The sequence below is a fragment of the Populus nigra genome, chromosome 4 (assembly GCF_951802175.1).
Source record: "Populus nigra chromosome 4, ddPopNigr1.1, whole genome shotgun sequence".
NCBI lineage: Eukaryota > Viridiplantae > Streptophyta > Magnoliopsida > Malpighiales > Salicaceae > Populus > Populus nigra.
This window is the reverse complement of record NC_084855.1, coordinates 10,827,349-10,853,639: the sequence shown is the minus strand read 5'-3', so window position 1 is coordinate 10,853,639 and position 26,291 is coordinate 10,827,349. Positions and strand designations below refer to the sequence as shown.

At 32.1% G+C, this 26,291-nt stretch overlaps 3 protein-coding genes across 4 annotated transcripts; all 3 read left to right on the top strand.

The window, feature by feature from the left end:
- Positions 1–1,738: 1,738 nt before the first annotated feature.
- On the top strand, positions 1,739–2,268 carry LOC133690733 (root meristem growth factor 10). Its single transcript, XM_062110998.1, has 2 exons — positions 1,739–1,873; positions 1,957–2,268. Exons 1-2 carry the CDS (start codon positions 1,739–1,741, stop codon positions 2,266–2,268), a joined length of 447 nt encoding a protein of 148 aa, XP_061966982.1.
- Positions 2,269–17,533: 15,265 nt separating this feature from the next.
- Positions 17,534–20,716, top strand: LOC133692079 (scarecrow-like protein 6). Its single transcript, XM_062112761.1, has 2 exons — positions 17,534–18,696; positions 18,805–20,716. The coding sequence occupies exons 1-2, from the start codon at positions 18,105–18,107 to the stop codon at positions 20,304–20,306; spliced, it is 2,094 nt and encodes a 697-aa protein (XP_061968745.1). The 5' UTR covers positions 17,534–18,104; the 3' UTR covers positions 20,307–20,716.
- A 4,105-nt stretch (positions 20,717–24,821) lies between these two features.
- Positions 24,822–26,147, top strand: LOC133690890 (uncharacterized). 2 transcript variants are annotated; one of them, XR_009841522.1, is made up of 3 exons: positions 24,822–25,277; positions 25,422–25,531; positions 25,625–26,147. XR_009841522.1 is itself a non-coding variant. In XM_062111162.1 (3 exons), the coding sequence occupies exons 1-3, from the start codon at positions 25,149–25,151 to the stop codon at positions 25,811–25,813; spliced, it is 414 nt and encodes a 137-aa protein (XP_061967146.1). In that variant the 5' UTR covers positions 24,822–25,148; the 3' UTR covers positions 25,814–26,147. The 2 variants fall into 2 exon arrangements, 1 of the variants encoding a protein (XP_061967146.1); XM_062111162.1 differs by having other exon boundaries at positions 25,422–25,517.
- The last annotated feature ends 144 nt before the right edge of the window (positions 26,148–26,291 follow it).

The following is a 26,291-nucleotide window of genomic DNA, read 5'->3' as shown; positions in this document are numbered from 1 at the left end:
ATATCAACAAAGTAAATGTAAAAATCAATTCCAATTATTGTATGTTACTTTTTCAACAATAGAAAAATACAACAGATAAACTTCATTGTTCGTAACATAAGCAACTGCAACCAACAACTTTGCCTTGTACTTACCATAAAGGTAACTTGAATCATTGCAACACTCGTACTTAAATCCCTCTTTATAATTGTCAATATCACCCCTACAATGAGATCTGAGTCAATCTGATGATGACGTTGCAATATAAGAGGGTTCTGACATGTATGTAACCCTTTCAATTTTGAAATTTCCTATGAATTAGACCTTTGGTGATATCTCTTATACAAATATCATTTATAAACTGGTTTCTGAACACATTGCAACTGAACATAAGTTTTAGTTGAATGATAGGCCTTATATCGTAATGGATTCTTTACATGCCACCGCTTTACTGCAGTGATACATTCAAAATTGTCTTTGAATTTTTCCCAACCTTCAATTCATCAATTGATAAGCTTGAATGCATGTGACTATTAACCCAGTCATTGCATCTGTATTGGTCATCCACACTCATAACCTCAGATTTAGAAATAGAAGGAGCTATGTATTGATTAATAGGTTCAACTAACTCGGCATTTCATTTTTTCTATCTTCTCCATCTTCCTTCTTAACCTTAACTCTATCAATAGAGGTGCCGAGAATAAAAGTCGGAGATACTCATATGTCGCAGTTACTATCTACGATTTGTAAAGTTGCGCTATATCCCTAAATTGTTTTCCATCATGTTTACAAATTTTTTTAAAACTGTGATAGAAAAAAACCCTCCAATTTCCCATATAAAACTTCTGAAAAGACATGAATCAAAGGCACGTTGCATTTACCAAGACATTGAAGAATTTACCCTATACTATATATAGCACTTCGAAATTTATATATTGATACTTGGTACCTTTAAAATGGATGCATGCATCAAACAATGTAACGCATGTTGGCTGCCTCTGTCTTTTTTTGTCTTCTATTAAGGTAATTTAAATTAATCATAATACACAGATTGACATACAAGGAACAATTATAATAAACATAAACTAAAAAGGCAACCTACTTTTCATTAATAATACAATATATGACTCATAAAATATTCATAACAAGTTTTTCAAGGTTAAAAAGAAAGGCAGGCAAGGGCAAGAAACGAGGCAGGAAGTATGCAAGGAGCGAAGGTTTAACAGACAGAGAATGGAGTTCTTCGGTAGAAACAATGACTCGAATGAGGGCTGCACTAGCTTTCTTGAATTTGTCAATGTTAATTTAACATTGCATATTCTACTCCTGCTTCCATATGCTTCTTAATTATATATTGTGATATTCTTGTAAGGAAAATCTCTCTTTTGGACTCTCTCTCTCTTCATCTCTCCCCAGTATATCTACTGGAGAGGCTCTAAACTCTTGTTTCTCTGGTGGGGGCCGAGTCTTGGGACCCAATTGATATAATTGTGAAAGAGAAGGGACAAAGAAACCGACCATATCTTCACACTTTCTCCTTCCTTTTCCTCACCCATACATTTGCATGTTCTGCAAAACAAAGACTTTAATCTCCTGAGATACTTGCATTTAATGCTCTTCCAACAAATACCACCAGTGCCACTGCCCTAACTACTACCAGTCTACCACTACTACTCACCAGCACTAATATGTACAGGAAGCTTTTCTTGTATTTTTAGAACCTTAAAACACTCTCTAGCCAGCTAAAGCTTGTCTTAATATGTCAATGATCACATATCCTTGCTATTTTCTTCTTTCACTTTTATGCCTTTCTTTGCATGCATGTAACGCCAGACCAGTACTTGCTGACATTAACAATAACCCTGAGAAGAAATTTCACATAATTCCCTATCAGGTTGGTGCAAAGTTGCTAGTTTTTTTTTCTTGAGCTTCAATTGCTTGCATGACGTGCTGTAACATTACCTGGGTCTTTTACAGAATGATCAGAAGGAGATTTCGGTTACTACAGTACCCACAGTGGAGTCCTCTTCGTCAAATGAATTTGGAGCAGCAAAAAAAGATAGCATTGCAAAGACTCAATTGGGTGATAATGCTCAAAAGCTGAAGGACTCGAAAGCCAAACAGAAGTTGGACCCGGTCGATGAGATAGAGAAAAGTCCAGGTGCTGTTAAAAAAGAGTCTCTTGTTTCAGTTTCTTGGCGTGTGCCTCAAAAGAAACGTGGTGAAAGACATCCTGGTTTCAACTTGGATTATTCTCCACCAAAGACTCACCCTCCTTCCCATAACTGAATACTTAAATCCACGTTGTTTTAGGCTATCTTGTAAGCCTATGTCTCTCTCTAAGTCCCACTGTCAGCCAAAACAATCCCAAGTACTATATAATTAAACAGTAATGAAGAATATGAAGTTGGAGGGGCTGATCCGGAGAACCCTAGTTTTGATCGAATGATCGCTGCCTTCTGCATAGCTATAACATCATATTTTAGATTATATGGCATAGGCTGCTAGATTTACTGTGCTGGCAAGAGCCTCTATCTTTTTAGTTGATGTACATCAAAATGTTAATTTTGCATCACTAGCTATTACAATGTCATGACTCATGATTATCGCTGGCCAAGGCCTCTCTTCATCTTATTCTTCCTCTTGTTTATGTTAAAATTACTAGACGAGGTTTTCCTTTTTATCATTTTGATGCTCACATGTCCTGTGCAGGATAATTGCACCAACAATATTAAAATGGTTCATCTCTCTTTGCATGCCAAGATCTTCTGCGAGTGTCATTATCCATTGGATGCAATCTAATCACATTATGTGCATGCCATTTAAACGTATATTGAGTGGACTGGTTAAATGTGAGTGTGTGGCTGTAACTTGTAAGTGCAGTAACTGTGTTTGTTTAGATAGTGGCAAGATGTAATTCCACGTACTTATAAGAATATGGACCGATGATTTCTTGTTAACTTTCACGTAAATGGAATTTCTATAAATAATGAATTTGTAACTTCAAGGGTTTTAAATGAAGGGTATTATATGCTCTTTTTCTTCTCTTTTGCTTTTCTTTCATTGTTGAATAATCTGCCTTCTTCTTCTTCTCTTTTAAATGAAAGAAAAGCAAAAGAGAAGAAGAAGAAGGCAGCTGATGACATTGTTATTATATGGGTAATTAAGCAACCAAGCAGGTTAGCATATTTGTGAGTATGATAGTTGATTTCTGCACTTGTTTATCATTGGTTGCTACAGTTACAATCAACGTTCGAAATTCTCTGCCCACATGGGGAATTGGTATTTTGGTCCCAGGCAATGAATTTCTTTATCTTCGCAGTTAATGGAGGAGGGGATAATGTTTTTAAGTGACTAGGCTGCTCTTTTGGAAACTTTGGCTAGCTAGTCGTCGTAGCTATTTGATTTAGACCATTCACAGAGGTTAAATTAATAAAACACATTTTTATATTTTAAACAGCATTTCAAGAATTGCTAAATGGCGGTGAAGCAAAAGACAAAAATGAATAGCAATTTAATTTTTATTTTATTAATGAAACACGAGAGTTCTATAAAAACAACTGTTAAATTTGATTACTGTGCACCTCCTAACAAATGCAAGCTTCGGTGGAGTTTAAAACTTGCAATTCCATTAATTCCAAACTTAATTTGACAAATTATTATGGTTTGCCAAATTTCTTACCTTGATTTCTCTCTACAAGGTTATACGTGTGTGATCAATAGAAACTTAATTGGAGATGAAAGGAGCACTCGCAACATAGAAAGATGAATCGGGTATTTCTATATAAATTCATATGAAAATGGACATTATTTTTTCTTTTTTTTTTGTGAAATGATTTTTTCTGTATGGCGAAGAATCAATTAATGGTCATAGCTCGTCAGCAACAGAGTTCTTTGCCCTTAAAACTTGGATTCATACTCAGAAAACTCTCGACGGCAAAAGAAAATAGAGTCAGAATCTAATCGAAGGTCTTTTAGTCGTGTCTGTGAAGATGGTTGACCGAGTCGTTTCTCGTTTCTAGAGTATTTTAATTTTGACACGACAAATCGAAGACAATAGAGATCGATCTTCATGTACTTATATATGTGTGTGTGGGTGTGTTCCAAACTGAATTCGCTCTTAGTAATGATCTTCAGGCAGGCTCGGGACCTAACAAGAAACATGATATGCGTCAATCCCCAGAGTGTTTCCAAAAGAAATAATTCTACACTTGCAAAACTTCAAAATCCCAATAAAGAAGATCCGAAAGAACAAAACAGATTTTCTTACTGTAATACAAACACAGACATCCATTGTTGAATGAAACTTTAGCGTTGAGCGATATGCCGGTGAATGAAACATTTTCCCACTCATCAATCAAAGGGTTGAAACTGCACTCCAACTAGTCCCACCTTCCCACTAGCCACCTAAAATAAAAATAAAATAAAGTATTTACAATGTACCATGGAATGCACCGAAGTATAATTAATTATCTCTCATGTATTATATACAAAATACTAGATATGTACTTGTGTTTTGTTGTGTTCCATATTATTTTTTCATAAAAAATAATATTTAAATATCACAAAGGTGGTTTAAAAAGAATTAATAACTTGAATTATAGTCCTGATAGGTCAAATAAGTTAAATACCAGATGATAAAAAAATAGATAACAATAATATACAAGTAAAAATTATATATAAAAAATATCACAGTAACTTGAAAAAAAAATCTTTTTTTCAAGAGTGAAAAAATAATATAGTTTAATTTTTAATTAATTAAATATAAAAGGGTGAAATTGAATAAAAAAATAAAAAAATCAACTCAATTCAATTTAAGTTAATATGATAAACATATAATTTGAAGACTAAAAGTTGAGTCAGTACATGTTAATTTATAATAACCGTATTCTAAATTATAAAATTGAAATAATATGATAAAATAAAATACCTGAACTATCTCATGTTTGACTCTTGTCCGGTGCAAAGTGTTTTCATTGGGGGTAATGGAACACTTTTGTTTAACAAACAATTATTCTTTTTAAAAAATTATTTTTCATAAAAAATAGGACTCGGTGCCAATTGTGGCTGATGGAAGGGGAAGCTTTTCAAAAGTGTACGACAGAAGTCCAGGCTAAGGACGAGTATTCAAATAATTCAAGTAAAAAAATGCTATTTTAGGAAATTATCTGAACTATTCGTAATTTTCTTTTCCATTTATTCTAGTCTGAATTTATTTTTTTCTTTTACCCGAGTTTGTTTTATGCAACCGAGCACTTGGAGGAATCCTGATTTGTCATCACCATCTCATTAATTTTTTACCTAAAAATTACAAATAATCAATTAAAATTAGGCCCAGCAAAAGTTTTGACTGCCCAGATTAAGTAAAAAAAAAATTATAAATGAAAATATAGTATATAATATAATTCAGGTAACCTTGAATTTTTTTAATATTACCTGAATTACTTGGAAAATTACTCATTTTTCATGATTTTTAAGACACTTTACCCAAATTAAATAAAAAAATATAAAATATATTTTAAGTTTTTTTTGATAGTACTAACTCCGAGTTGAAGGCCTGAAAAGATAAAAAAAAAAAAAAAAACAAATATCATCTCCAACGTAACATGTGAGTGAAGGGAGTTTAAAAACTATGGATTCATCAACTGTACTGCACTCCATCAAGGATTAATGAAATGAAACCTTTAGGACCCAATTGAGACTAAATACTCTTTAAGGATCTTAATTGGATTTATTTTTGTATCCGAGAGACTTTTTTGTGGTTTCCCCGTAGTTCTTTGTGCGCGGCAAGGTGCGAACGTTTTTTTTTTTTTTAAAGGACAATTTTGTTAGAAAGTAAAAAAAACTCGACCTCTGGTAATCACTCTTAGTCGCTTGATAGGGTTTGGTATTGCAGTCAATTATTTTTTTAAAATTTTATAAATTTTAAATTAATGTGTTTTTTAGTGTTTTGATATGCTGATGTCAAAAATAAATTTTAAAAATAAAAATTATATTATTTCAATATACTGGTAAGCGAAAAATAATCTATACTACAATCTCAAACGAGCACTTTATATTATTTCATTTCTTCTCGGATATGATATTGATAGCTTATTTTTTTATAGTTAATTATTAGATTGATGGCCTGGGCGATACTATAGGTCGGACCAAACCTTTTTTCAACCCCGAAAAAAAGTTTAGGAGATGGTTGTGTTTTTAAATAAGTAAGAGAAATTCGATAATTAGGTTACATTTTGATTAATTTGATAATATGATAAAAAAAATCAAGCAACAACAACAACAACAACAACAACAAATAAATTGCCTCGGGTAAAACTAGGTTAACAAGCAAACTCGTGACCTGGCACATTAGATCGGGATAATCCTATAAAAGGATGGTACCAGCAAAAATCAATTGTAAAAAAAGACATGGAAAAAACAATTCAATCCAACCCGGTCAAATCTTTCAAACTTGTGACCCAAAAGGTTAACAAAATTTCGATCAATAAAATATTGAGAGATAAAATTAAAAAAATACCAATAAAAAATAATTAAAAACAAAACAAATAGTAATTCATAAAATAAAGATCAAATCTGAAAAAAAAAATGATCTAAAATATTGAGGGATATAACATTCCTAACTTTTAAACACATTTAGATCATTTTCATCATTAGGGATAAATTGAAACCATGATTTTTTTTCTTCTATAGATCCGTGCTAAAAATTCAGCAGAGTTTTCCCTATTTTAAAACATACCAAGTTGTTGACATCATAAATAATTTCACACAATCAATCTCAAGTCATAGTTCAATCATCCTGAACTTTCACCATATAGCAATATAATTACATTGTCTTCTACAATCCATTTATTTTCTGTATTAAAAGTACTTCACCTAAATAAATGACATAATTAAATCCTAGGGATTAACACAAGTTAATTAAATGTTTTTTTTCTTTTAATCTAATGAATACAAATAAATATTATATCAATTTCAAACTTAATATATAGAATTCAGGGGTAAGATTATAAGCAATCTTTATCTAGGTTGCTTCACATTACAATCACCAATGACAACTTAATAATAAAAAAGAGGATTTAACTAATCCATAATTACATCACCGGAACCTAACAAAAAAAAGCACTAAGGCTAATGCTCCACGCGAGTGAGATGTACTTGAAAATCATTGTAGCATACAATATAAATGAGTTAAGGAATTAATTCATGTAATTCATGATTAAAATTACTCTTTAATCTTGTCTATTAAGTTCTAGCCAAAAATATACTATTATTCGGTTAATAATTCTACTCATGCCACAAAACTTCTCAAAGTACTTAATTAACTCCAGCATCTCTGTCATCAATCTCGCTAATACTATAAGCACTCATCAAGATAACTAGTTATTAAAAAAAACTCGGCCGTCAGATAAATTGACACCACTATCATCATAAGGTGGTAGTCAAATAAATTTCCTGATCATCAAATAAATTGACGTCACTAGTACCTCTCAGATACTAGCTAAACAAATTTCTCATACGTTAGATAAGCTGACACCACTAGTACCTCTCAAGTATTAGTCAAAGAAATTTTCTGGTCATTAGATAAACTGATGTCACTAGTATCTTTGAAGATACTAGTCAAACAAATTTTTCACTCGACAGATAAACTGACGTCATTAGTACCACTTAAAGTCATTTACATTGTTTTCATCACTATTGATATAAAAACATACATACAATTATGAATAACACATTTAAAAAAAGCTATAATTGCTTGTATCAATAAGAATTCTCTATTTAATAATGAGTAAAGGTGTAAGACACTTATCCAATATCTGCGCTCGAGTAATAGTCCCTTGTTACTAAATGAGCCTCACGACTTTCTTTATATCAATAGGCATCCAACCATCAACATTTATATATATCAAGTTTTTAAACCAGTACTCCACTTAATCCAAGTTTTAACAAAGTACATTTGTTTTCTTCATTTAACATATTATACATATTCAATTCTTAACAAATGCTAATGTATTTAAGCCAGGTTATCAAAGGTTCTCACTTTCAACCGTCCATTAATTTACCCGTATCCATATTCACATTTATTATATTTTCAAAATTATACTACATTTATGATTTCATCAATCCAACATTCATTCCATGTTTTCACAAGTTAATTATATAATTATACTTATTTATCTCATCTATGCTTACAAACTTTAAAATTTAAAATTCATTGAGAATTCAACCATAATTAGGTAAACTAAATAAATTCATTTCAATTCATCTTTAATATATTGACACTTATTTAAACACTCATAAATGAATAAACTTTATTTTGGCTCCCACAAATCCCTAATTTCTCCTATTATGATTGAACCCTTAGGCCCCATTCTTTCTTCTTCTTCTTTTCTCTTTTTCTACACTCTGATACCTCATATGGACACAATTTAACAGAATTATCATAACAATTAAGTCAACTAGTTTAGATTTTTCTTTATTCACCAAACCAATACTTGGCCTTAAATAGGGTAATGAGTTTTTCTCCAAGTTTTTGTAAGAATTAGCCTCTTTCGTATTCATTTTATACCTATCCTAAAACACTGTAACCCAATTTTCATAACAATTAAACCAATTTTATTTATTCCTTATTTCTTATTCTAGGCCGAAACTTGCATATTGGAGAGATGACATGAATTCTTTCTAATGGTGCACAATTCTCACTTAGCCCAACCTTTTTACAAGACAGAGAACATGGTTATAAATTACATTCATCCTTTTAAACATTCCAACATACAAAACCCTAGGTTCCATAATATAAACATCCATGCTCAAGTTGAAAAAAATATCATAAGTTTGTTGAAGCATGAAAATAGAATCTCTTACCTCTTAATAACAACCAATCAAGGTAAAGTTTACAAGAAAACCCAAGTTTCTCTCTCAATTTACCACTTCTCCTTCCAACCCTTCGAAGCCCTCAATTTCAAGCATTAAGATTCAGCAAAATCTTAAGATTTCTCATTTAATTCTCTCAAAACTATCTTTAAACCCCTCAATCTATGCCTTTTTTAATGTTTCACTCAAGAAATTTGAAGAAAAATGAAGAAACCTTCCTTCCCTTTCTATTTTCTTAGTATCGGCCAAGTGTGGCTTCTTGCACTATTTATATTTCCTCTAATCCCCATTTAATATCATCCTTAAGAGTTTATTTAATAAGAAAATTTCTTTAAAATAATATTTTATTAATTAAATTATCTTTTTAATTGTATCCTATAATATTCTATATCATTCTCTAAATTGAATTGTTTTTTTCAATTATATTTTTTGTAAACCCTCTATTTATAAATTTTACGCTATTAATATATTAAAAATTTAACTCGATGACAAAATGAGTTGATATAAAATTTAAAACATAAATATATTTCTTATAATCCAATAAATGAGGTTACTGGAACCATAAAATGATCATATGTACAAGTGATTTTATCTTTAACTCTCTTGTTAGGGGGTTAGTTTTATTACTATTTGAAGTTATATCTCAAACTAATAGAATTCACAACAGAAAACATGTGTTTTTTATTTTAAAAGTATAAAAATTTATTTTATATTTTTATCTATATTTTTTTTGTGATATAACATTAACAAAAATAAGCTCAATAAATTAAATAAAATATAATCTTATAATGCTTAAACCCTTGTCTAAGAAACTAAAAATTCTACAAAATGCTGGAAAGGCCGGTTGGAAACCATTTCAAACATTGTCTTGCCTCGTCTCTATCTCCAATCGTCGCACCCTCCAAGGCTCTTCTTCGGTCACCTTTATTTTTGTTTTGTTTGGCGTAGATGTCCGGATCAATTTATACATATCTTAATTAGTTTTACGGATTTTGAAGTTAATGACCATATAAGTTTTCAGTGGTCATCATATAACCAACTACAGGGCTCGAATCTGAGATCATAAAAAAAACAAATTTCTTGATTCCAAGCTCTTATTACTGGACGACTATCGTTTCGCTCACCTTTATTAGTCGTTGAGGCTTGTGTTTTCTGGTTTGAAGAATGACGTGGCAAGAAGATATTCAGTTGAAAAAAACTCTCAATTCCAATTCCCTCTGCGCATCTAAATTAACTCCTCGTTATGATACAAAGGTTCATTGGAAACCTTGCGTCAGATTGGGACGTGTCATGGAATCATTGCATCACTGTTACCATGATGCCACCTGCGTTCCGAATCACATTTTTTTATTTTTTTTAAATAATTATTTTTTGATTTTTTTATGTAGTGATTAAAAAGATTATTTTTAAAAAATAAAAAAATATTTATTTAAAATATTTTAAAAAATAATTAATATCATAGAAATAATTTAAGGTCGGAATGCTTAAGCTTTTTTAAAATGTTTTAAAAAATTATTTTTATTTTAAAAAATACATCGAAATCCGCCTCTAATTCATTGTTCAATCATTGCTCCTAACGAGGAATTGGGACCCAAAACTGATTTTCCATTTTCTTTTATTATTTTTCTATTTTTGGGCCAAAGCATGTAAAAAAATAAATAACAAAGTAAGATCACATCCACACATTTTTAACTTTAGAAAAAGATCTCAGTCGTTAAATTTGTATCGATATTTTCAAAACCCCGTTATTTCGTGTAGTCAGATTCAGTTTCAAAATCCTGACTAGCAGAACCTGCTACTCATGATTACTTAAATACCCCTTCCTTCACCGATCCTTCCTCGTAAGCAAAGTAGCAAACCGAGGCTGGTAAGGGTATTATGGAAATAAGGATAAATTACAAAAACAATCTGAATTACATCGCTTTTTATCTGTCTCATTGGTCGCTGTGAGAGTAAGAGGAATTATTAACAAGAGAGCACACAGAATGAGAAGCTCACGCGCTCTCATTGAGTGTACTCCTCTATTGCCTACTACAAAAATAAAATAGGAAAAAAAAACTTAATTTAATTGCTAAAACATTTTCATTTTTACAGTTTATTTAAGTCTCTTTTCTTTTCTTTTGTGGTTTTAATGGTCGTGGTACTCATGAAAGTTTTTGTGTCGAGCATTAAAAATTTCTTTCTATAAAATTTAGTCGGTTATTCAAAAAAACATAACAATAATAGGAAAATAAATCTTTTCTAAAGAGCAAAAAATGATATAGTTTAATTGTCAGCTACTTAAAATATAAAACAAAAAAATTAGATAAAAAAAAAACACTATAAGTTGCCCACAAGTTCTCTAATGGTGAACATCTGTGCAACAACTGATAATTTACTGTGATTTGTGCAACCATCCCATAATGGTTCGTCAGAATCTTTCAAAAGATCAAAAACATGGTCACGTCTACATTAGATTCTTCATCTACGATTAGATATTGACCGATATGACCTTGATTCATTCTCATCGCATCCATAACCATAATCTTATAAAGATTTCTATATATTATCATCTATAACTCCATGCACTTTGCTAGCACTAAAAGTTACTTACCATCATTTCTATCATGACCTCACGAGGAACATATGGTTCTTCATATGCATACCAATAAAGGTATTGCTCTATGAATCATTTTTGTAGAAGATGCATCGTTACAACTTTGGATCGAGAAACATTTTATTTTTACAATAATTCATCCTCTGCAATTGTCAACTTGAATTAACATGATAGACATGTAATTTGAGCAATAAGGGTCGAGTTAGCTCGGGATAACCTGTCAAACCCACATCTCAAGTCATGAGATTGAGATAACCCAATAAAAAAATAAAAAAAGAGAACAACAAAGCCAATTTTTTATAAATAAAATTAATGTTAAACGATAAAATAAAAAAAAACAAGCCAAAAAAAGATAACCCTCGTTAATTTTTCAAAACCGTGACCTAGATCATTTGACCGAAAGCACCATACACGGAAATATATGAAGTCCAATCCCCAACAAATTAAATATTGAATGATAAAATCAAAAAAATAAATAAATATACAAAAGGATCCAAAATAAAAGGTAGCAATTAAAAAAGTGAGGATCAAGATCAAAATAAAAAATAAATTAAAGGGCAACTACATTTTCTATTGGGGGTGAAATTGAAAAGAAAAATAATTTTAAGAATGAGGACCAGATTGAAAAACATAATATACCATAAATTTGAATAGAAGTATAAAATTGAAAACAATAAAACATTTACAAAAGGTTCATGAAAAAAATAGAAATCAAAAGAATAAGGACCAAATTGAAAAAAAATATGACAAATTAGGATGAAGGATAAAATTAAAAATAAATAAAAATTTTACAAAAGGTTTAAGAACAAAAATTTTAAAAAAAAACTAAAGTTAAAATATTAACAACAAATGGGATCAAGTTGTAATTTTCAAGAAAAAAAAGAAAAAAAGAAAGAAAAGAAAGTTTCTTCGTTGACAAATTGCTCTGCTGCCACCAACAAATGCCATACTAACAGAAAGAGCACGCGATGACACTTCCAACTACACAAAAATAAATATTTTTATCCATCAGGAGCTGCACAAGTCATTAATATGCACCAATAACCTTTTTCTATTTAAATAATATTTAATCTATATAAGCTCTTCATTAAATTAATAATAACAAAAAAAAAACATAGTGAAAGGAATAAAAAACCCCTTACACATGTTTTAATTTCTTTGATTTCAAGGTAAAGTTAATGTTTTTTGTTTTAATTTCATAAGTTTTCAATCATTATTGGCATGAAAGTTTTCAATCATTATTTTTTGTTACATTATATTTTTTTAAAAATATTTTACCCCAATTCTCAAGGAAATCTCGTCCTTGGCCCGAGTGTTATTCGATGTTACTCACACCATGTATTTTTTAATATTGATGTGGTGCCATTCATACCTTTATAATGATTAGTTCAGTAAATTAGATAATTATGATCACCCCGAGAACAAATCAAATAAAGCTTAAAGCATTATAGAACAATACGCAAGAATATAACCAGCACAGCTCTTAAGAAAGATTTCTTCACTCTTTCTTACAAACTCTTTATGTTAAAATGCATGGAAAAGATAGATGTTTATAGAGGTTTCAGAAAACTAGTTGTTATTCATGAAATCTTTTTTAAATGGACAAAATCCTGCACGAACTCTATTTGGCTAGTTCTTGGAGCTACTTGGAGCATGCACACCCATGCTTTTTTATCACGGCTTTTTAGCTATAATAGCTAGCAAGTATGGTTTTTTTCCCGTCGCACCTCCACTCTCGAAAAGACTCTCTACTCTAGCTTAGTGAACAGTGTCTGCTACCATAGCGAGCACTGTAGCACTCGTTATTTGATGTTGGTATAAAAACTGTGGGAAGAGGTACATAGGGAAAATAAATTGCAGGAAAACAAAATGCTTGGTCTGTTCGCTTGCTCTCTCTCTCTGTATTATCACCATTTGTGTCTCAATTTATTTTGAATTTGTGTCTCTCAGCAACTTTCGCTTCTTCATCTTGATTGGTTGTGAAAATCAAGTCCAATAAAACAAGCCTAGCAATGGGTTTGAGATTTGAGAAATTGAGAACTGTTGTAGAAAGGGTTTGGAGATGGAATCCATGGCTGCGACAATCAGGGTCTCAGTCCCAGTGTTAAGGTTTCTTCTATGCTTTGTAGTGATGATTCCAGTGAGTTTCATCCACCGATTCGTGCTGAGTCCATTTGGCAAGCACTTGCACGCTGCCCTTTCAGGGGCTTTCCTCTAATATTTGTCATCTGGATTCTCCTCAAATCTTCACTTCTTGGTGTCCATGCTGTTGGGTTACCTTTCGATGGTCCTGTTTTGGTCGTACTGTGAAATCCTTGAGTTTTTATAGGATTCTTAACTGTTATGTTTTTCTGTCATGTATACATACCATTGTGATATTGCAGGTATCAGAATGGATGGTTACTCATGAAGAATCTGAGTTATCAGACTCTGACCATGCAAGCTGTACAGATTGACTCGGTGATGATGTTGTTGAGCGCTACTTTGATGGTCTACCTCTTGTAGCAAAAACTATTGAAACCTACATTGCTCTCCTCCACTCTTATATTGCGGAAAAACTGATTGAAAGTGCCGGGAAATCTTACAAGAGAATAATTAAAGGCATCGGGCTTGTCCTTCGCTGCTCTCATGTACAATGAGATGATGACTTTGTACATGTCAGTTGAACAACTAGAGAAAGTCTCTCTATTTATTGAAGAACTGAAACGTCAGAAGATTGCTCCTGACATCTACAACTCTAAATATTGATCAAGCTAGAAGGATTTGGATGAGATAAGCCAAGACTCTGGTGTTAGTGATGACTGGATGATATACATAAAGATAGCGAACATACATGTCACAAGCAACAATTTGGATTTTTATCATTCTTACATGTACACTTTATTCATTTTTCCATTAATCTTGCTGTAAATAGTTTGTTGGATAATAATCCGCATTGTTCTTTCATTTTTAATTATTGTAAAAATTATTATTAATTGATTAATTATTGGTCACTCAGCATTATAATTATAAGTCTTTAATTTGGTTGTTTGGATTTTTTGTTTTTGTTTTTCTCTTTTTACACAAGATTCAGTAAGTTTTTTTTGAAATATTCTTAGAAGAGTCTTTGTTTTTCTATGCAAGACTTGAAATATTTGTAATTTTTGGAAGTATATATTTGTCTCAACCCAGTAATATCTGTTTTTATAATGAAAGTAAATAACATTTTAAAAATAAAACAAATAATACTTTAAAGATAATGCTATTTACATATTAAAAGGCATAAAACAATCATAATATTTAGAAGAATTCAGTTATTAGTTAAATATTAAGAGAAAGAAATTCAGTTAATGGTTGAAATTATATATATATATATATATATATATATATATATATATATATCAAAGTTTCAATAACTAGTTAATATCTAGTTCCTTTTAAAGGAAGAAAAATGAACTAACCATAAATTATCAAAATTGAAACTGCCGATGAAAATCTAATTCCCTTTGCTTTAGAAGAATATCAATGAACCGGAAATGTGCCAAATATATTCTTATAATTATTTGATATGTGCTTGCTAACGGGCAGATAATTTTTTTTCCAATAAAAAAATAGATACATACAAGTTTTGTCAATGTGTTTTTTAATTAAAAAAATCCTGAATATAAATCAAAACGTTTATACATATATTTAATTAAATAAATCAAGAACCATGAGTATCAATAAAAAAAAATCATTAACGAAAATTAAAGATAGAACTAGAAAAATAAAAAAATAAATATAAATTAGGATATTTACTTTTATAATATGAGTCATATATCCTGTTTAATGACTTTATTTATTAAAATCAATTTTTTATTTAATCAAATCATAATAAAAATAAACACACACGTAAAATTAATTGAAAAAAATATTATACAATGTTGAACATATTAGAAAAAAATGCTATCATTTTATGTGAAATCCAAGTAAAAACCGAATAATATTTAGTCAAATAATAAGTTGAAAAATTAAGAAATAGATATTAATGTAAATATTTTATTTTAAAACACGTGCTATAGGCTCAGTTGTATTTAATAATATTATATTGAAACCAATATGTTTTATTTAGCAAAACAAATTCAATAAAAGTTTATTAAAGAACTGAAGGAAGGATGGAGGAAAGAATGCTTTTAAGATCAGATTTTTTCTTAAAATTTATTTGTTAACCGAGTAAAAATAAATTATAAAAATTTATAAAAACTAAAAAAAAATCCAAAAAAAATTTCAATAAATACCCAAAACTAAAAAATTAAATTGAAAGGAAAAAAAAGATAAAAAAGGTCTAGGGACACGTGCCCGTGCATTTAGATTTTTTAAATGGGCTAGATAAACAGTCTAAAAAAGATTCAGGGCCTAATAAGCCAAACCCGCTTGCATGGTTCATTTTGAAAGGGTGCACCCGCACACTGAATACTTTATATTTTTTTATTTGATAGTGCCATCTGCTCTAAATTCTAATTGTTTTTTTTAAAATAAAGGCACACAACGTGCCACCTATTTTTATCCATATTCTAACCTTAATAGTGGTTTGAAAATTAAGATTGATGGCTTTTTAATCTACAATCTATTTTGCAATTTGTTTTTACTCAAAACAACTATAAAATATTCTAAATATTTTGATAAATCTATATATAATCTTAAGCAATCCAAAAACTCAAAATCAACCTAAAATAAAAAGAAATCTAAGCTAAAATCTACAATCTCAGGCAAATTAAAGAGCAAATAACATACATGATAAATTCTCCTTATCGAATGAAATTCATTAACACTAAAATTAAATTTTTTCATGGTTGAAATCGGTGTCAACCAAGACTTATTTCTATACCACTAGAATTTGTTCACATTTTCATTTATTTTTCGAACAAGAGACTAAGAATGCGTTTGGAAACGCGGTGCAAAAATTCAAAAAATATATATATTTTGCTAAAATTTAATATGGTTTGTATGTTTTAGATCGTTTTGATGTGCTAATGTCAAAAATAATTTTTAAAAAATAAAAAAAATCATTGACATGCATTTCGGCATAAAAAGTTATTTAAAAAGCAATCGCTACCATACTACCAAATACTCTCTAAAAAGATAGGGAAAATGAAGTCTTATACTAAAATTAATTTTTTAAAAAAATCAAAGGACTGAAAGTTTATAATTTAAAAAGTATGATAGCCAAAGTGAACCTTTATGCATTATTTTTGAAATTGCCACCCAATTCGTATGCTTTTTTTTTTTTTTTTACTTTAGTCTCTCTTTTTTTTTAATCTTGTCCTTGCCCAACAAAATTACTTCCTTTAAAGTAATTGAACTTTAATTTGGACATAAAAAGATGCAATTAATTAAAATAAAATTTAAAGATTAAAATAAAAAAAATTGACACAATGAATCCATAATGAAGTTGGAGAATATGCATTCATAATGTTTCAGCTATAATAAATATGTTGTTTATAGCATGTTTGTAATCTTCAAAATTGAATTCAATTAAAATATTTTACTATAATATCATGTTTAGAATTATTTCTAGTATCAAGAATTGAATTCAAAATATAATTCAACCTCTAAAAATTATAAAAGTAAATTATATACCAACCCCTCTTATTTACAATTAAAATAAAATGAAATTTAATATTAAAACTAGTTTTTCTAAAATACTCATCTTCCAATTACTTTTAAAGACCCTTTAAGAAATAAAATGAAAATAATAAAGATAATACATGAATGAAAGTAATAAAAATAATATATAAAATAAAATGAATTAAATTTTATTTTTTTAAAATATATAAATTTAATTTATCTATCATTTAATTTTAAATTAAACATGACGAGAGAATTGATTTTAAATATCCTGTTTGACGTTTTTATAATAATCATAATCACATGCTGACGAAATCATTACCATTTTTTTTTTCTTGAATTCATTCATTTATTTTTTTCAAGCTAATCTTCTTCTTTTACACTCGCGATGGAAGTGAGAGTGGGATAACGATCAACAAGAAAACCCAAAAGAGAGATCACCACGTCTACAATCTACAGACAAAAGCCACATAAAAAATTATATATTGCACAAATTAAAAAATAAAATTGAAACAAAAAAGAAACGAGAGAGAGAGAGAGAGATACAACAAGACGAGGGAGAGAGGGCATTGAACAGAACTTTACCACTTTTACGTTTCGCACGCATCGACGGCAGAAAATAGGAGCAGGACGGAGTACGGCAAAGCCACAACAGAAAGGCAAGACAAGAAGAAGCTGAGAGAGAAAGCAAAAAAACACAAAAAACCCAGCAAAGATAACTCACTTGGAATAACCATGGAGATAAAAGATGGTATCAAAAAATGAGCTAGATGAGTGTCCAAGAAGAAGAAGAAGAAGAGAAGCTTTATTTTAAGCTCTCTATGTGTGTTCTCCAAGCTTTATTACTAACAACTTGTCTCCTCTAAAAAAATCAGACTTTGATTTTTGAAGTTTTTTTTTTTTTGTCTCCTGTTGCAACTAACCCCCTTTCCTCGGCAAAGTATTAAACTCTGAAAGAGTTAGTCGTAGCTGGTAGTGGTGGGGTGGGGTAGTTTCTTGATTTTCTTGAAAATAAATAGGAGATATCTTGGTTTATTCAGTTCTTTTTTCTTATTGTTGATTTTGTTAAATGAAGGCCATGCCCCTACCCTTTGAGAACTTTCAAGGGAAGGGGCTGCCAGATTTCTCTTCTTCTTCTACTACTTCCTCTCCAGATCCATTCCATCAACACCACCACAAGTGGCAAAACAAAGAAAGTTGTGGTTTTCTTGTGGGCAGTACTGAGCCCACATCTGTGCTTGACACAATAAGTAGACAAAGCCCGCCAACATCCTCCTCAACAGTGTCTTCTTCTCAAGGCGGAGGTGGCGGCGGAGGAGCCTCCACCGAAACCACCAACGGCGTGGCAGCTGCTGGTGGAAGCAGCCCTAGTGTAGATGAAAAATGCGGGCCGCAACTTGGAATGGAGGACTGGGAGAGTGTGTTGTCAGGGTCTCCTAGTCAAGAACAGTCCATAATAAGGCTAATTATGGGTGATATCGAGGACCCAGCTTTAGGACTTAACAAGCTGTTACAAAGTGGAAGTAGGTCTCAAGATACGGAGCTTAATGCATCAGGTTTCGGCGTGGTAGATCAAGTTTTTGGCTTTGAAGTACCCAATATGTGTACTGCAAGTGCCAACTTGGTTGTCAACAACAACAATATTGACCCTTCAATCCATGGTACTTTTCTTGATTCCCCTCTGGTTAACCACAAAGTTACTAGAATTTTTAATATTGGTTGTGTACTTCACCAAAATCCAACACCAAATCCTGTTTTGTTTACTTCAGGGATCAGTCTTTTGCCAGGTTTGTTTCAGCAACACCACCAGCAGGCAGCATTTGATCAAGACGTGAAGCCTCAGATTTTGAATCCTGGGGCGATAACCAACCAAAATCAACATCAGTTTGTGCAAAACCCAGCTATGCTTTTGCCATTGTCATATGCACAATTAGAAGAGCATCATAATAACCTGCATTTCTTATCACCACCGCCATTGAAAAGGCTGAATTCTGGGCATGTTGGAGCCAATTATATGCCCAAAGTCTTTGATTTGAGGCCTCCAGAGTTGTTTCTTCCGCTACAACAGCAGCAGCAGCAGCAGAATCATCAGTTTCAAATGATGCAGCAGCAAAGGCAGGGAATGATTACGAAGCAGAAAATTGCAATTGATGAATTGGCAAGCCAGCAGCAGCTTCAACACGCAATAATAAACCCGATATGTCAAGCAGCAGAGCTGATCGAAACTGGGAATCCGGTACTTGCGCAAGGGATATTGGCGCGGCTCAATCACCAGCTCTCTGTTCCAATCGGTAAGCCTTATCAAAGGACTGCTTTTTACTTCAAGGAGGCCTTGCAATTACTTCTCAATATGAACAATAACAACTCTATTGGTACTGTTTGTAACCCGATTTTCAAGATTGGTGCTTATAAATCCTTCTCTGAGATCTCACCGATCCTTCAGTTTGCAAATTTTACTTGTAACCAAGCCCTTCTTGAAGCTTTTGAGGGGTTTGAGAGAATTCACGTTGTTGATTTTGATATTGGGTATGGTGGGCAGTGGGCTTCTCTTATGCAAGAACTGGCTTTGAGGAATGGAGGCGCCCCTTCTCTTAAAATCACTGCTTTTGTTTCTCCTTCCTCACATGATGAGCTTGAGCTTGAGCTTGGTTTTACTCAAGAAAATTTAAGAATCTTTGCTAGTGAAATCAACATGCCATTCGAGCTTGAAATTTTAAGCCTTGAATCCTTGGGCTCTGGTTCTTGGCCAATGACTCTTTGCACATTGGGCAAGGAAGTAATTGCTGTGAATCTTCCACTTGGCGTCTTTTCTAATTACCCATCAACTCTTCCTGTTGTGCTTCGCTTTGTAAAGCAGCTCTCGCCCAAAGTTGTGGTCTCTTTGGACAGTGGTTGTGACCGAAGTGATCTCCCATTTGCTCATCATATAAATCATGCCATTCAATCTTATACAAGCCTGCTTGAATCACTTGATGCTGTGAATGTGAACTTAGATATACTGCAAAAGATTGAGAGGTTCTTGGTCCAACCAGGCATTGAAAGAATGGTACTGGGTCGACATGGTTGCTCTGATAGGACGACCCCTTGGAGGAGTCTGTTTTTGCAGTCTGGTTTCACTCCATTGACTTTCAGTAACTTTACTGAGTCACAAGCTGAGTGTTTGGTGCAACGTACTCCTGTTAAGGGTTTCCATGTTGAAAAGAAGCAGTCTTCACTTGTTCTTTGCTGGCAACAGAGGGACCTCGTATCAGTTTCTGCTTGGAGCTGTTAAGAAACGAGAATTAGCATTTTGGATATTGGTTCAAAGGTGCACAGCTCATAACCCCCCGTTTAATTTCTTATCTTTTTGAATTTTGTTCTCCGGTTCGCTTTCGCCAATTGTCTATGTGCTATAGGCCTACTATTTCCCATCAAGAAACTGAAGATTTTAGTAACTGGATGGGTGTACAGTTCTCAGTTGCTGTCACTTCAGTTATCTGCTCATAGCTGGTTTTAAGGTGGTAATTGTTTGTTGTGCATCTTTGGCAGTTTTGCTGAAGTAGGTTTTTTCCTCGATTTGATTCATGACTCATCTTCTGTTTAGTTTTAACGACTTGTCCAGAGTTTGCTAGTTCTCTTCGCAGATACTCTTGTTTGTGATGTTCAAAGTGATTATATTCTTACATGATTTAGTTTAAGAAAGCATCGAGACAATGGTTCTTATAATCTCAATAACTGACCTGCTTCATTGATGTTGTAGTAGTATGCCACATGATATAATCAGCTCTGCGCTCAAAAACTATCGCTAGAATCTTTGGCTAAGGCGATCAAAATCTTTCATGATATTTGGGTAGTGTCATCAGAATCTGAATGTTCTTTTCATATGGGATGCGTCAAATCCCCATTTAGTGTTAAAAGTTTTACAGGATTGGATTGTTTCGTTCTCTTTTTTGTCTCGGTTGACGGTGGCCTTAGCTTTAGGGCAAAGCAGATGCATCTGTAAATGAGTTTGCGAATGTAGTTTTATAGTTTTACCAAAGTAAATTTAGTTAATTCGATTACAGTCTTCCAGGCTTTATAGATTTGTGTCCTTGAAGGTCTCAAGGATCGTATGGTGATATTTATGTTTTCAGTATAACCCTCCCTGGTATTATTTATACACTGAATTTGCTTTTATTTTTCCTTGGTTTCTTTATCCCTCCCTCCCATGGAGTCAGTCACATGGGGCGTCGTGTGATTGGACCATTGCATGATTATTGAAGTCCTTCTGCTTTCCCATCATCCTAATCAATAAATACACTTTAGTTGAACACCAATCGCATTATTATACGATAAAAGCCATGTTGAAAGAGCGAGGACCCCTTATTTAATATTATACCCCAAAATAAATTAATAATAGAAAGCCAAAACCGTCGGCTCGATGAACCCTGTATGAATGCTCGAATGGTCCAGCAAATTGACAACCTAAACACGGTCGTTAATGATGATGTTATTGTGTCAACCTCCGATAATTGAGTAGCACTGTTACTTGTGCGACTTTGTGGTCCTATGGTGGGAGAAAAGAGGTGGTCCAATCGGGAAAGCACGACTACCCTTTCACCTAGAGCGGAGCAAGACGGCACCCAATTTCTTAAAAGGTTTGAGGGTAGCCATGAAAATCGAGTCCTTTTTCTTGGTTACGGATTGAGTCTGTTTTTCATCCATGCTGTTAGCTGTGTTATGTGTAGCATGATAACCAGCACATTGCTGTGGCCAAAAAGCAATTCCTTTTCCATTTCTTTTTTGTATATCAAATGCTATAAAGCAGAAGTCTTTCGTTTCATTTAAGGAAAATCATAATTTTTGTTATTTTATGAGTTATAATAAGTGAATAGAGAAGTCAAATGAATAATTAAATCCCAAAAATAATAGTATACTTGCCTTCAATGGTAAACAGAGCCAAATGAATGGCTTTAAGTAAGCTTATTCCTTGCGTGGGAATGGATGTCTTGCCTTCCATCCATGCAGATCACTGGCTGTCTCCAGTCTCCAGTTGATCAAATAGAGTCATGGAACGAGCTAATGGCAAACAATTTTAAAGATTACAAGTTGGTTGTCTCCATTCTCCAACATGTGATTGTTGCCAACAAATCTTCCATTTCAAAGAACTTCAAGAAAACGTACTTGAAATGGTTGGAATTGTCGAGGGGTGTCTCCAACAAGTTCTGCTAACATGTGATACGCAAACAGCACAACAGTTTGTCCTAACAACCATCCATGATTTTCACATGGAAAACTTGTAACAAAGATATATATAATGTCCCCTCATCTTATGAATAAAGTCAATTATTAATGAGATGAAATCCAGAAAATATTCACCATCAAATTAATAGAATTTTGAAATAAAAAACAAAGGTGACTAAGATTATTTTACAGACTCTTTCAAATGCAAGCTTTGTTCAAAACCCAATTGCGAGAAGAATCTTTCGTTTTGTTTCAATTTTATAAATAAACATACCAACGTAGATAATATATTAAGGATCCTATGAGAAATTAATATATTATCAACGTAGATAATATATTAATAAAATAGATTTTAATCATGGATCGAATGATACTAAGATCTAATATTAAAATGAAAAAATATTTGATCTAGCTGAAATAGCTTGGGTTGACTTGTAAAATTTATGATGGTAAATTTTTAAAAAAACCCATCTATTTTAATGAATTGGGTGATATCAAAAGGTAACCCCATCTATTTTACCAGTTTTTTACATTTTAGCTTTTTATTTTTTAATTTAACTTTGTATTAAAAAAAATATACAATTAGATGTTAATTTGAACTAAAAAAATTAATTGTGAAAAACACAATCCAAGGACTGAATTAATTATTTTAGAAAATTTAACTATTCCAATACATGGTAATTTATAAAATGATAAACAATAAAAATGCTATAGTTTTAGTGTTTGTAAATTAACATTATCTTGATTGTTTTTAAAAATAATAATCTCCCGGATCCACAATCCAAACTAGTTATCAGTTAAATTAAATATAAAAGAAAATCACCTCAGTCGTTTTGAGTGGACCGAACATGGATCCATCGATGGTGACCTGTTGTCTCATCTCATTCATTGCAATTGCAAGGAGACAATGACATTGCAAAATGACAAGTGGGATTGATACATATCCTTCCCTCCTTCATGGGGACCCAGAAAAGAAGAATGAAGGGTCATAATCCGATGTCCTGCCACGTGTACGGTGAGAGTACCTGTTCTTGATCATTAAAATCCATGATCGATGGATAAAAAAGGAGCAGATTGTGGCTCCCACATCTGCCTCTCCACCGTGGTAAATCGGACATGGATACATGCTCATTTTATTGATTCTTCACCCCCTCCATGGCGAAACGTCATGATCAAGTGATCCTGACCACACGATCTGTGCTGCTCTTGGGATAGTTTTATGATATTTTTCAAAAAAGTGGGCTATACGATTAAACTCTGCATGAATTTCTTCGGTTACAACCTCTCAACTCTAGATTAGCTGTGTTTTTTGATTCAATTTGTTTTGTAAAATAATTTTAATTATATATATATATATAAATATTTTAATGTTTTTTTAATAATGTTAATATGTTAACATTAAAAAAAAACACAAAAATATTATTTTTAATTAAAAAATATTTTTACATAATCATTATACACCTCATTAGCATACATACACTAAAACAACTCAAATAAATTGTACTGGGAAGAAATCACAAGAGCTTAGTACTTGACTACAGGCTTGGTCAAGTCAAAGAGTATAGTTTTGTGACACAATAATTTGAGAATTATTTATATTTTCTCTCTATATATAAATAATTTCAAAGTGAAGAACTCATTCCAAGAGCAATCATTAACTATTAAATAAGTATAATTTCTCCCGATTCTAGTCATATATAAATATGATTTGTTTTATGTAATGAAAGAATAGTCGGTTTTCAATTGGACATGGAAGAAGTTGTTGAAAATCTCAATTATAAAATGTTTGTTTTTGTGATGCTGTTTTTTTTAATTAAATTTTTTTATCTTTTTAAATTGCTTTGATATGTTGATGCTAAAAATAAAATAAAATGTTTGTTTTTGTGTTTTGAATGCTGTTTTTTTTAATTTATTTTTTTTTGTATTTTTAAATCGTATTAATATGTTAAAGTTAAAAATAAATTTTTTAAAAATAAAAAAACAGTTTACAAAACCCTGTACTATGTGATATATGAAATATAGATGAAGATGAAGATGAAAATGAAAATGAAATGAATTGTTTTTTACCATAGAGTTTAAGACTATTTATATAACTTTGAATCCAAGTGGGGCATGTCTATGTAGGGGCTAAATGGTCTATACATTTGCCACCCGTAATTTTAGGTTAATTGAGGACAAGTGTCTAAAATGACAACGAAGTCATTACAAACACTACTTTTGTTATGGGCTTTATAGGTTGTATACCATTGATGACGTGTCCTAGAGGGGTGCTCCATGCACATTGGTTGATGATAATGGTCCAGGTTTAATCAAAGAGGTATTTAGACTTGGGTGTAGATGCCTCATCTGGAATTTGAATGGTCCATAGGGATCTATCTCATCTTGCCCGAGGGTGTTCGCATCTTGTGGCGTGTTGGGCTATCAAGGCACCCCAGGTCCAAATCGAAGGAGGCGTGCCCTCGAGGCTCAAGCTGGAACTCATGGTCACGCAATGTGGAGACTTTTCTTAATTAGTGTTCGTTTGTGAATCACCATTTTAGTTGTTGCTGTGCCTTTTAAGTGTTTGTTAATATCTTAAAAGCTAATATCACAGTCTTTTCCATGTGTTGTTCTCAGAAGCTACAATTTGTAGCTATTCAAAAGCTACAATCATAGCTAAAAGCCACAGTTTTCACAAACGGACACTGATGGTGTGATGGCATGAACTCCTCCTCTACTTGATATGGTGTGCGCCATTGTTTCCACGTTTAATTTATATTGCCCCCCTTTCCCTTTAGAATGATAATAAGTTAAAATGAAATGGCCTCTTGCATTGGACTCTCTCTTCAAATCAAAATGGTGTGATGGAAAAAATCCTATATTTATTTATTTATTATTTTGTCTTCTCACTCACAAGATTTAGCATTTCAAAATGTATACACACCCTTCCATGCATGCTGTTCTTCCCCTGCCACGTAAATCCTATCACGTTAAGAATTGCAATTGTCCACTTCTCATCTCATGCCTCGCACTCATCTATTTGCCTCTCTATCTGACCATTGTTAGTGCACAACTCTCTATTTTATTGTGTTGTCTTGTGTATTTTTTCGATTTTAGATTTGCAAGGCTATGACCTTTGAGCTTTGCCTTGAAGTACTTTGATTGTTATAACGGGGAGTCTATTTGCTTATCTTTTTTATTCCAGGGTAAGAGGAAAGGCTCAAAACCTAAGAAAATTGCTGTCCACAAGCATTTTAGTAGTGCAGATTACATTGATGAAGATGATGATGAATTAATGCTGGTATATTTTGAAGAGTATGGTGTAGTTTTTTTGCCAGGTTATACTATTTGTATTCCACATTATTTTGGAGATGTTGGTAAATTTAATTGTTGAGTATTCTTGCACAGGCAATTGCCCTGTCACTGCAAGATTCTGCAAATGATGTGACTTCTAAAGAAATAAAGGGAGATGCTCATGTTCAAGGAGACGCAGGAAGGAGGAGGAAGAAAAGAGGAGAAAATAAAAGGTTCTTTGGAGGGAACAACACAGAAAGCTGCCTTTTTGTTCACCTTTTCTTCTCCTCCATGCATGTTTAGCAGTCTCACCTTGTTGGTCAGAATTGAGAATACTGTGTGTTTTAAAAAGCCAACGCAGTTAGTAGTGCCCAAATAAATGGAGATTCCCCGTTTTTTTCTTTTCCTTTTTCTTGAATATAGATGAATAAAGATGTCTGCAACTAGCCTTTGCTTGGTTTATGTAGCACTTTAGAAATTAGTAAGTTTGGCATGCGAAGTCCATGCTGATGAAAGAGCAATCATCATTGTAAACTTGGGCCACCAATGATCAGCAATGCTTGATTGGCATGGATTAAAGAACAGCACTTTTGCTGATTACATATATGACAAGAGGAGAGAAAAAGAGATTTCAGTACTTGATTGATGGTTATTCAGTGTGACTTTTTATTTAGCGGTTTCTTATTTCAAAAGCTTGTTATTCTACCCTTCATAAGCTATGAAAAACGCAATGCATTGAAAATTGAAACCTGGAATTTTCTTCGCTTTCCTGTTCAATATG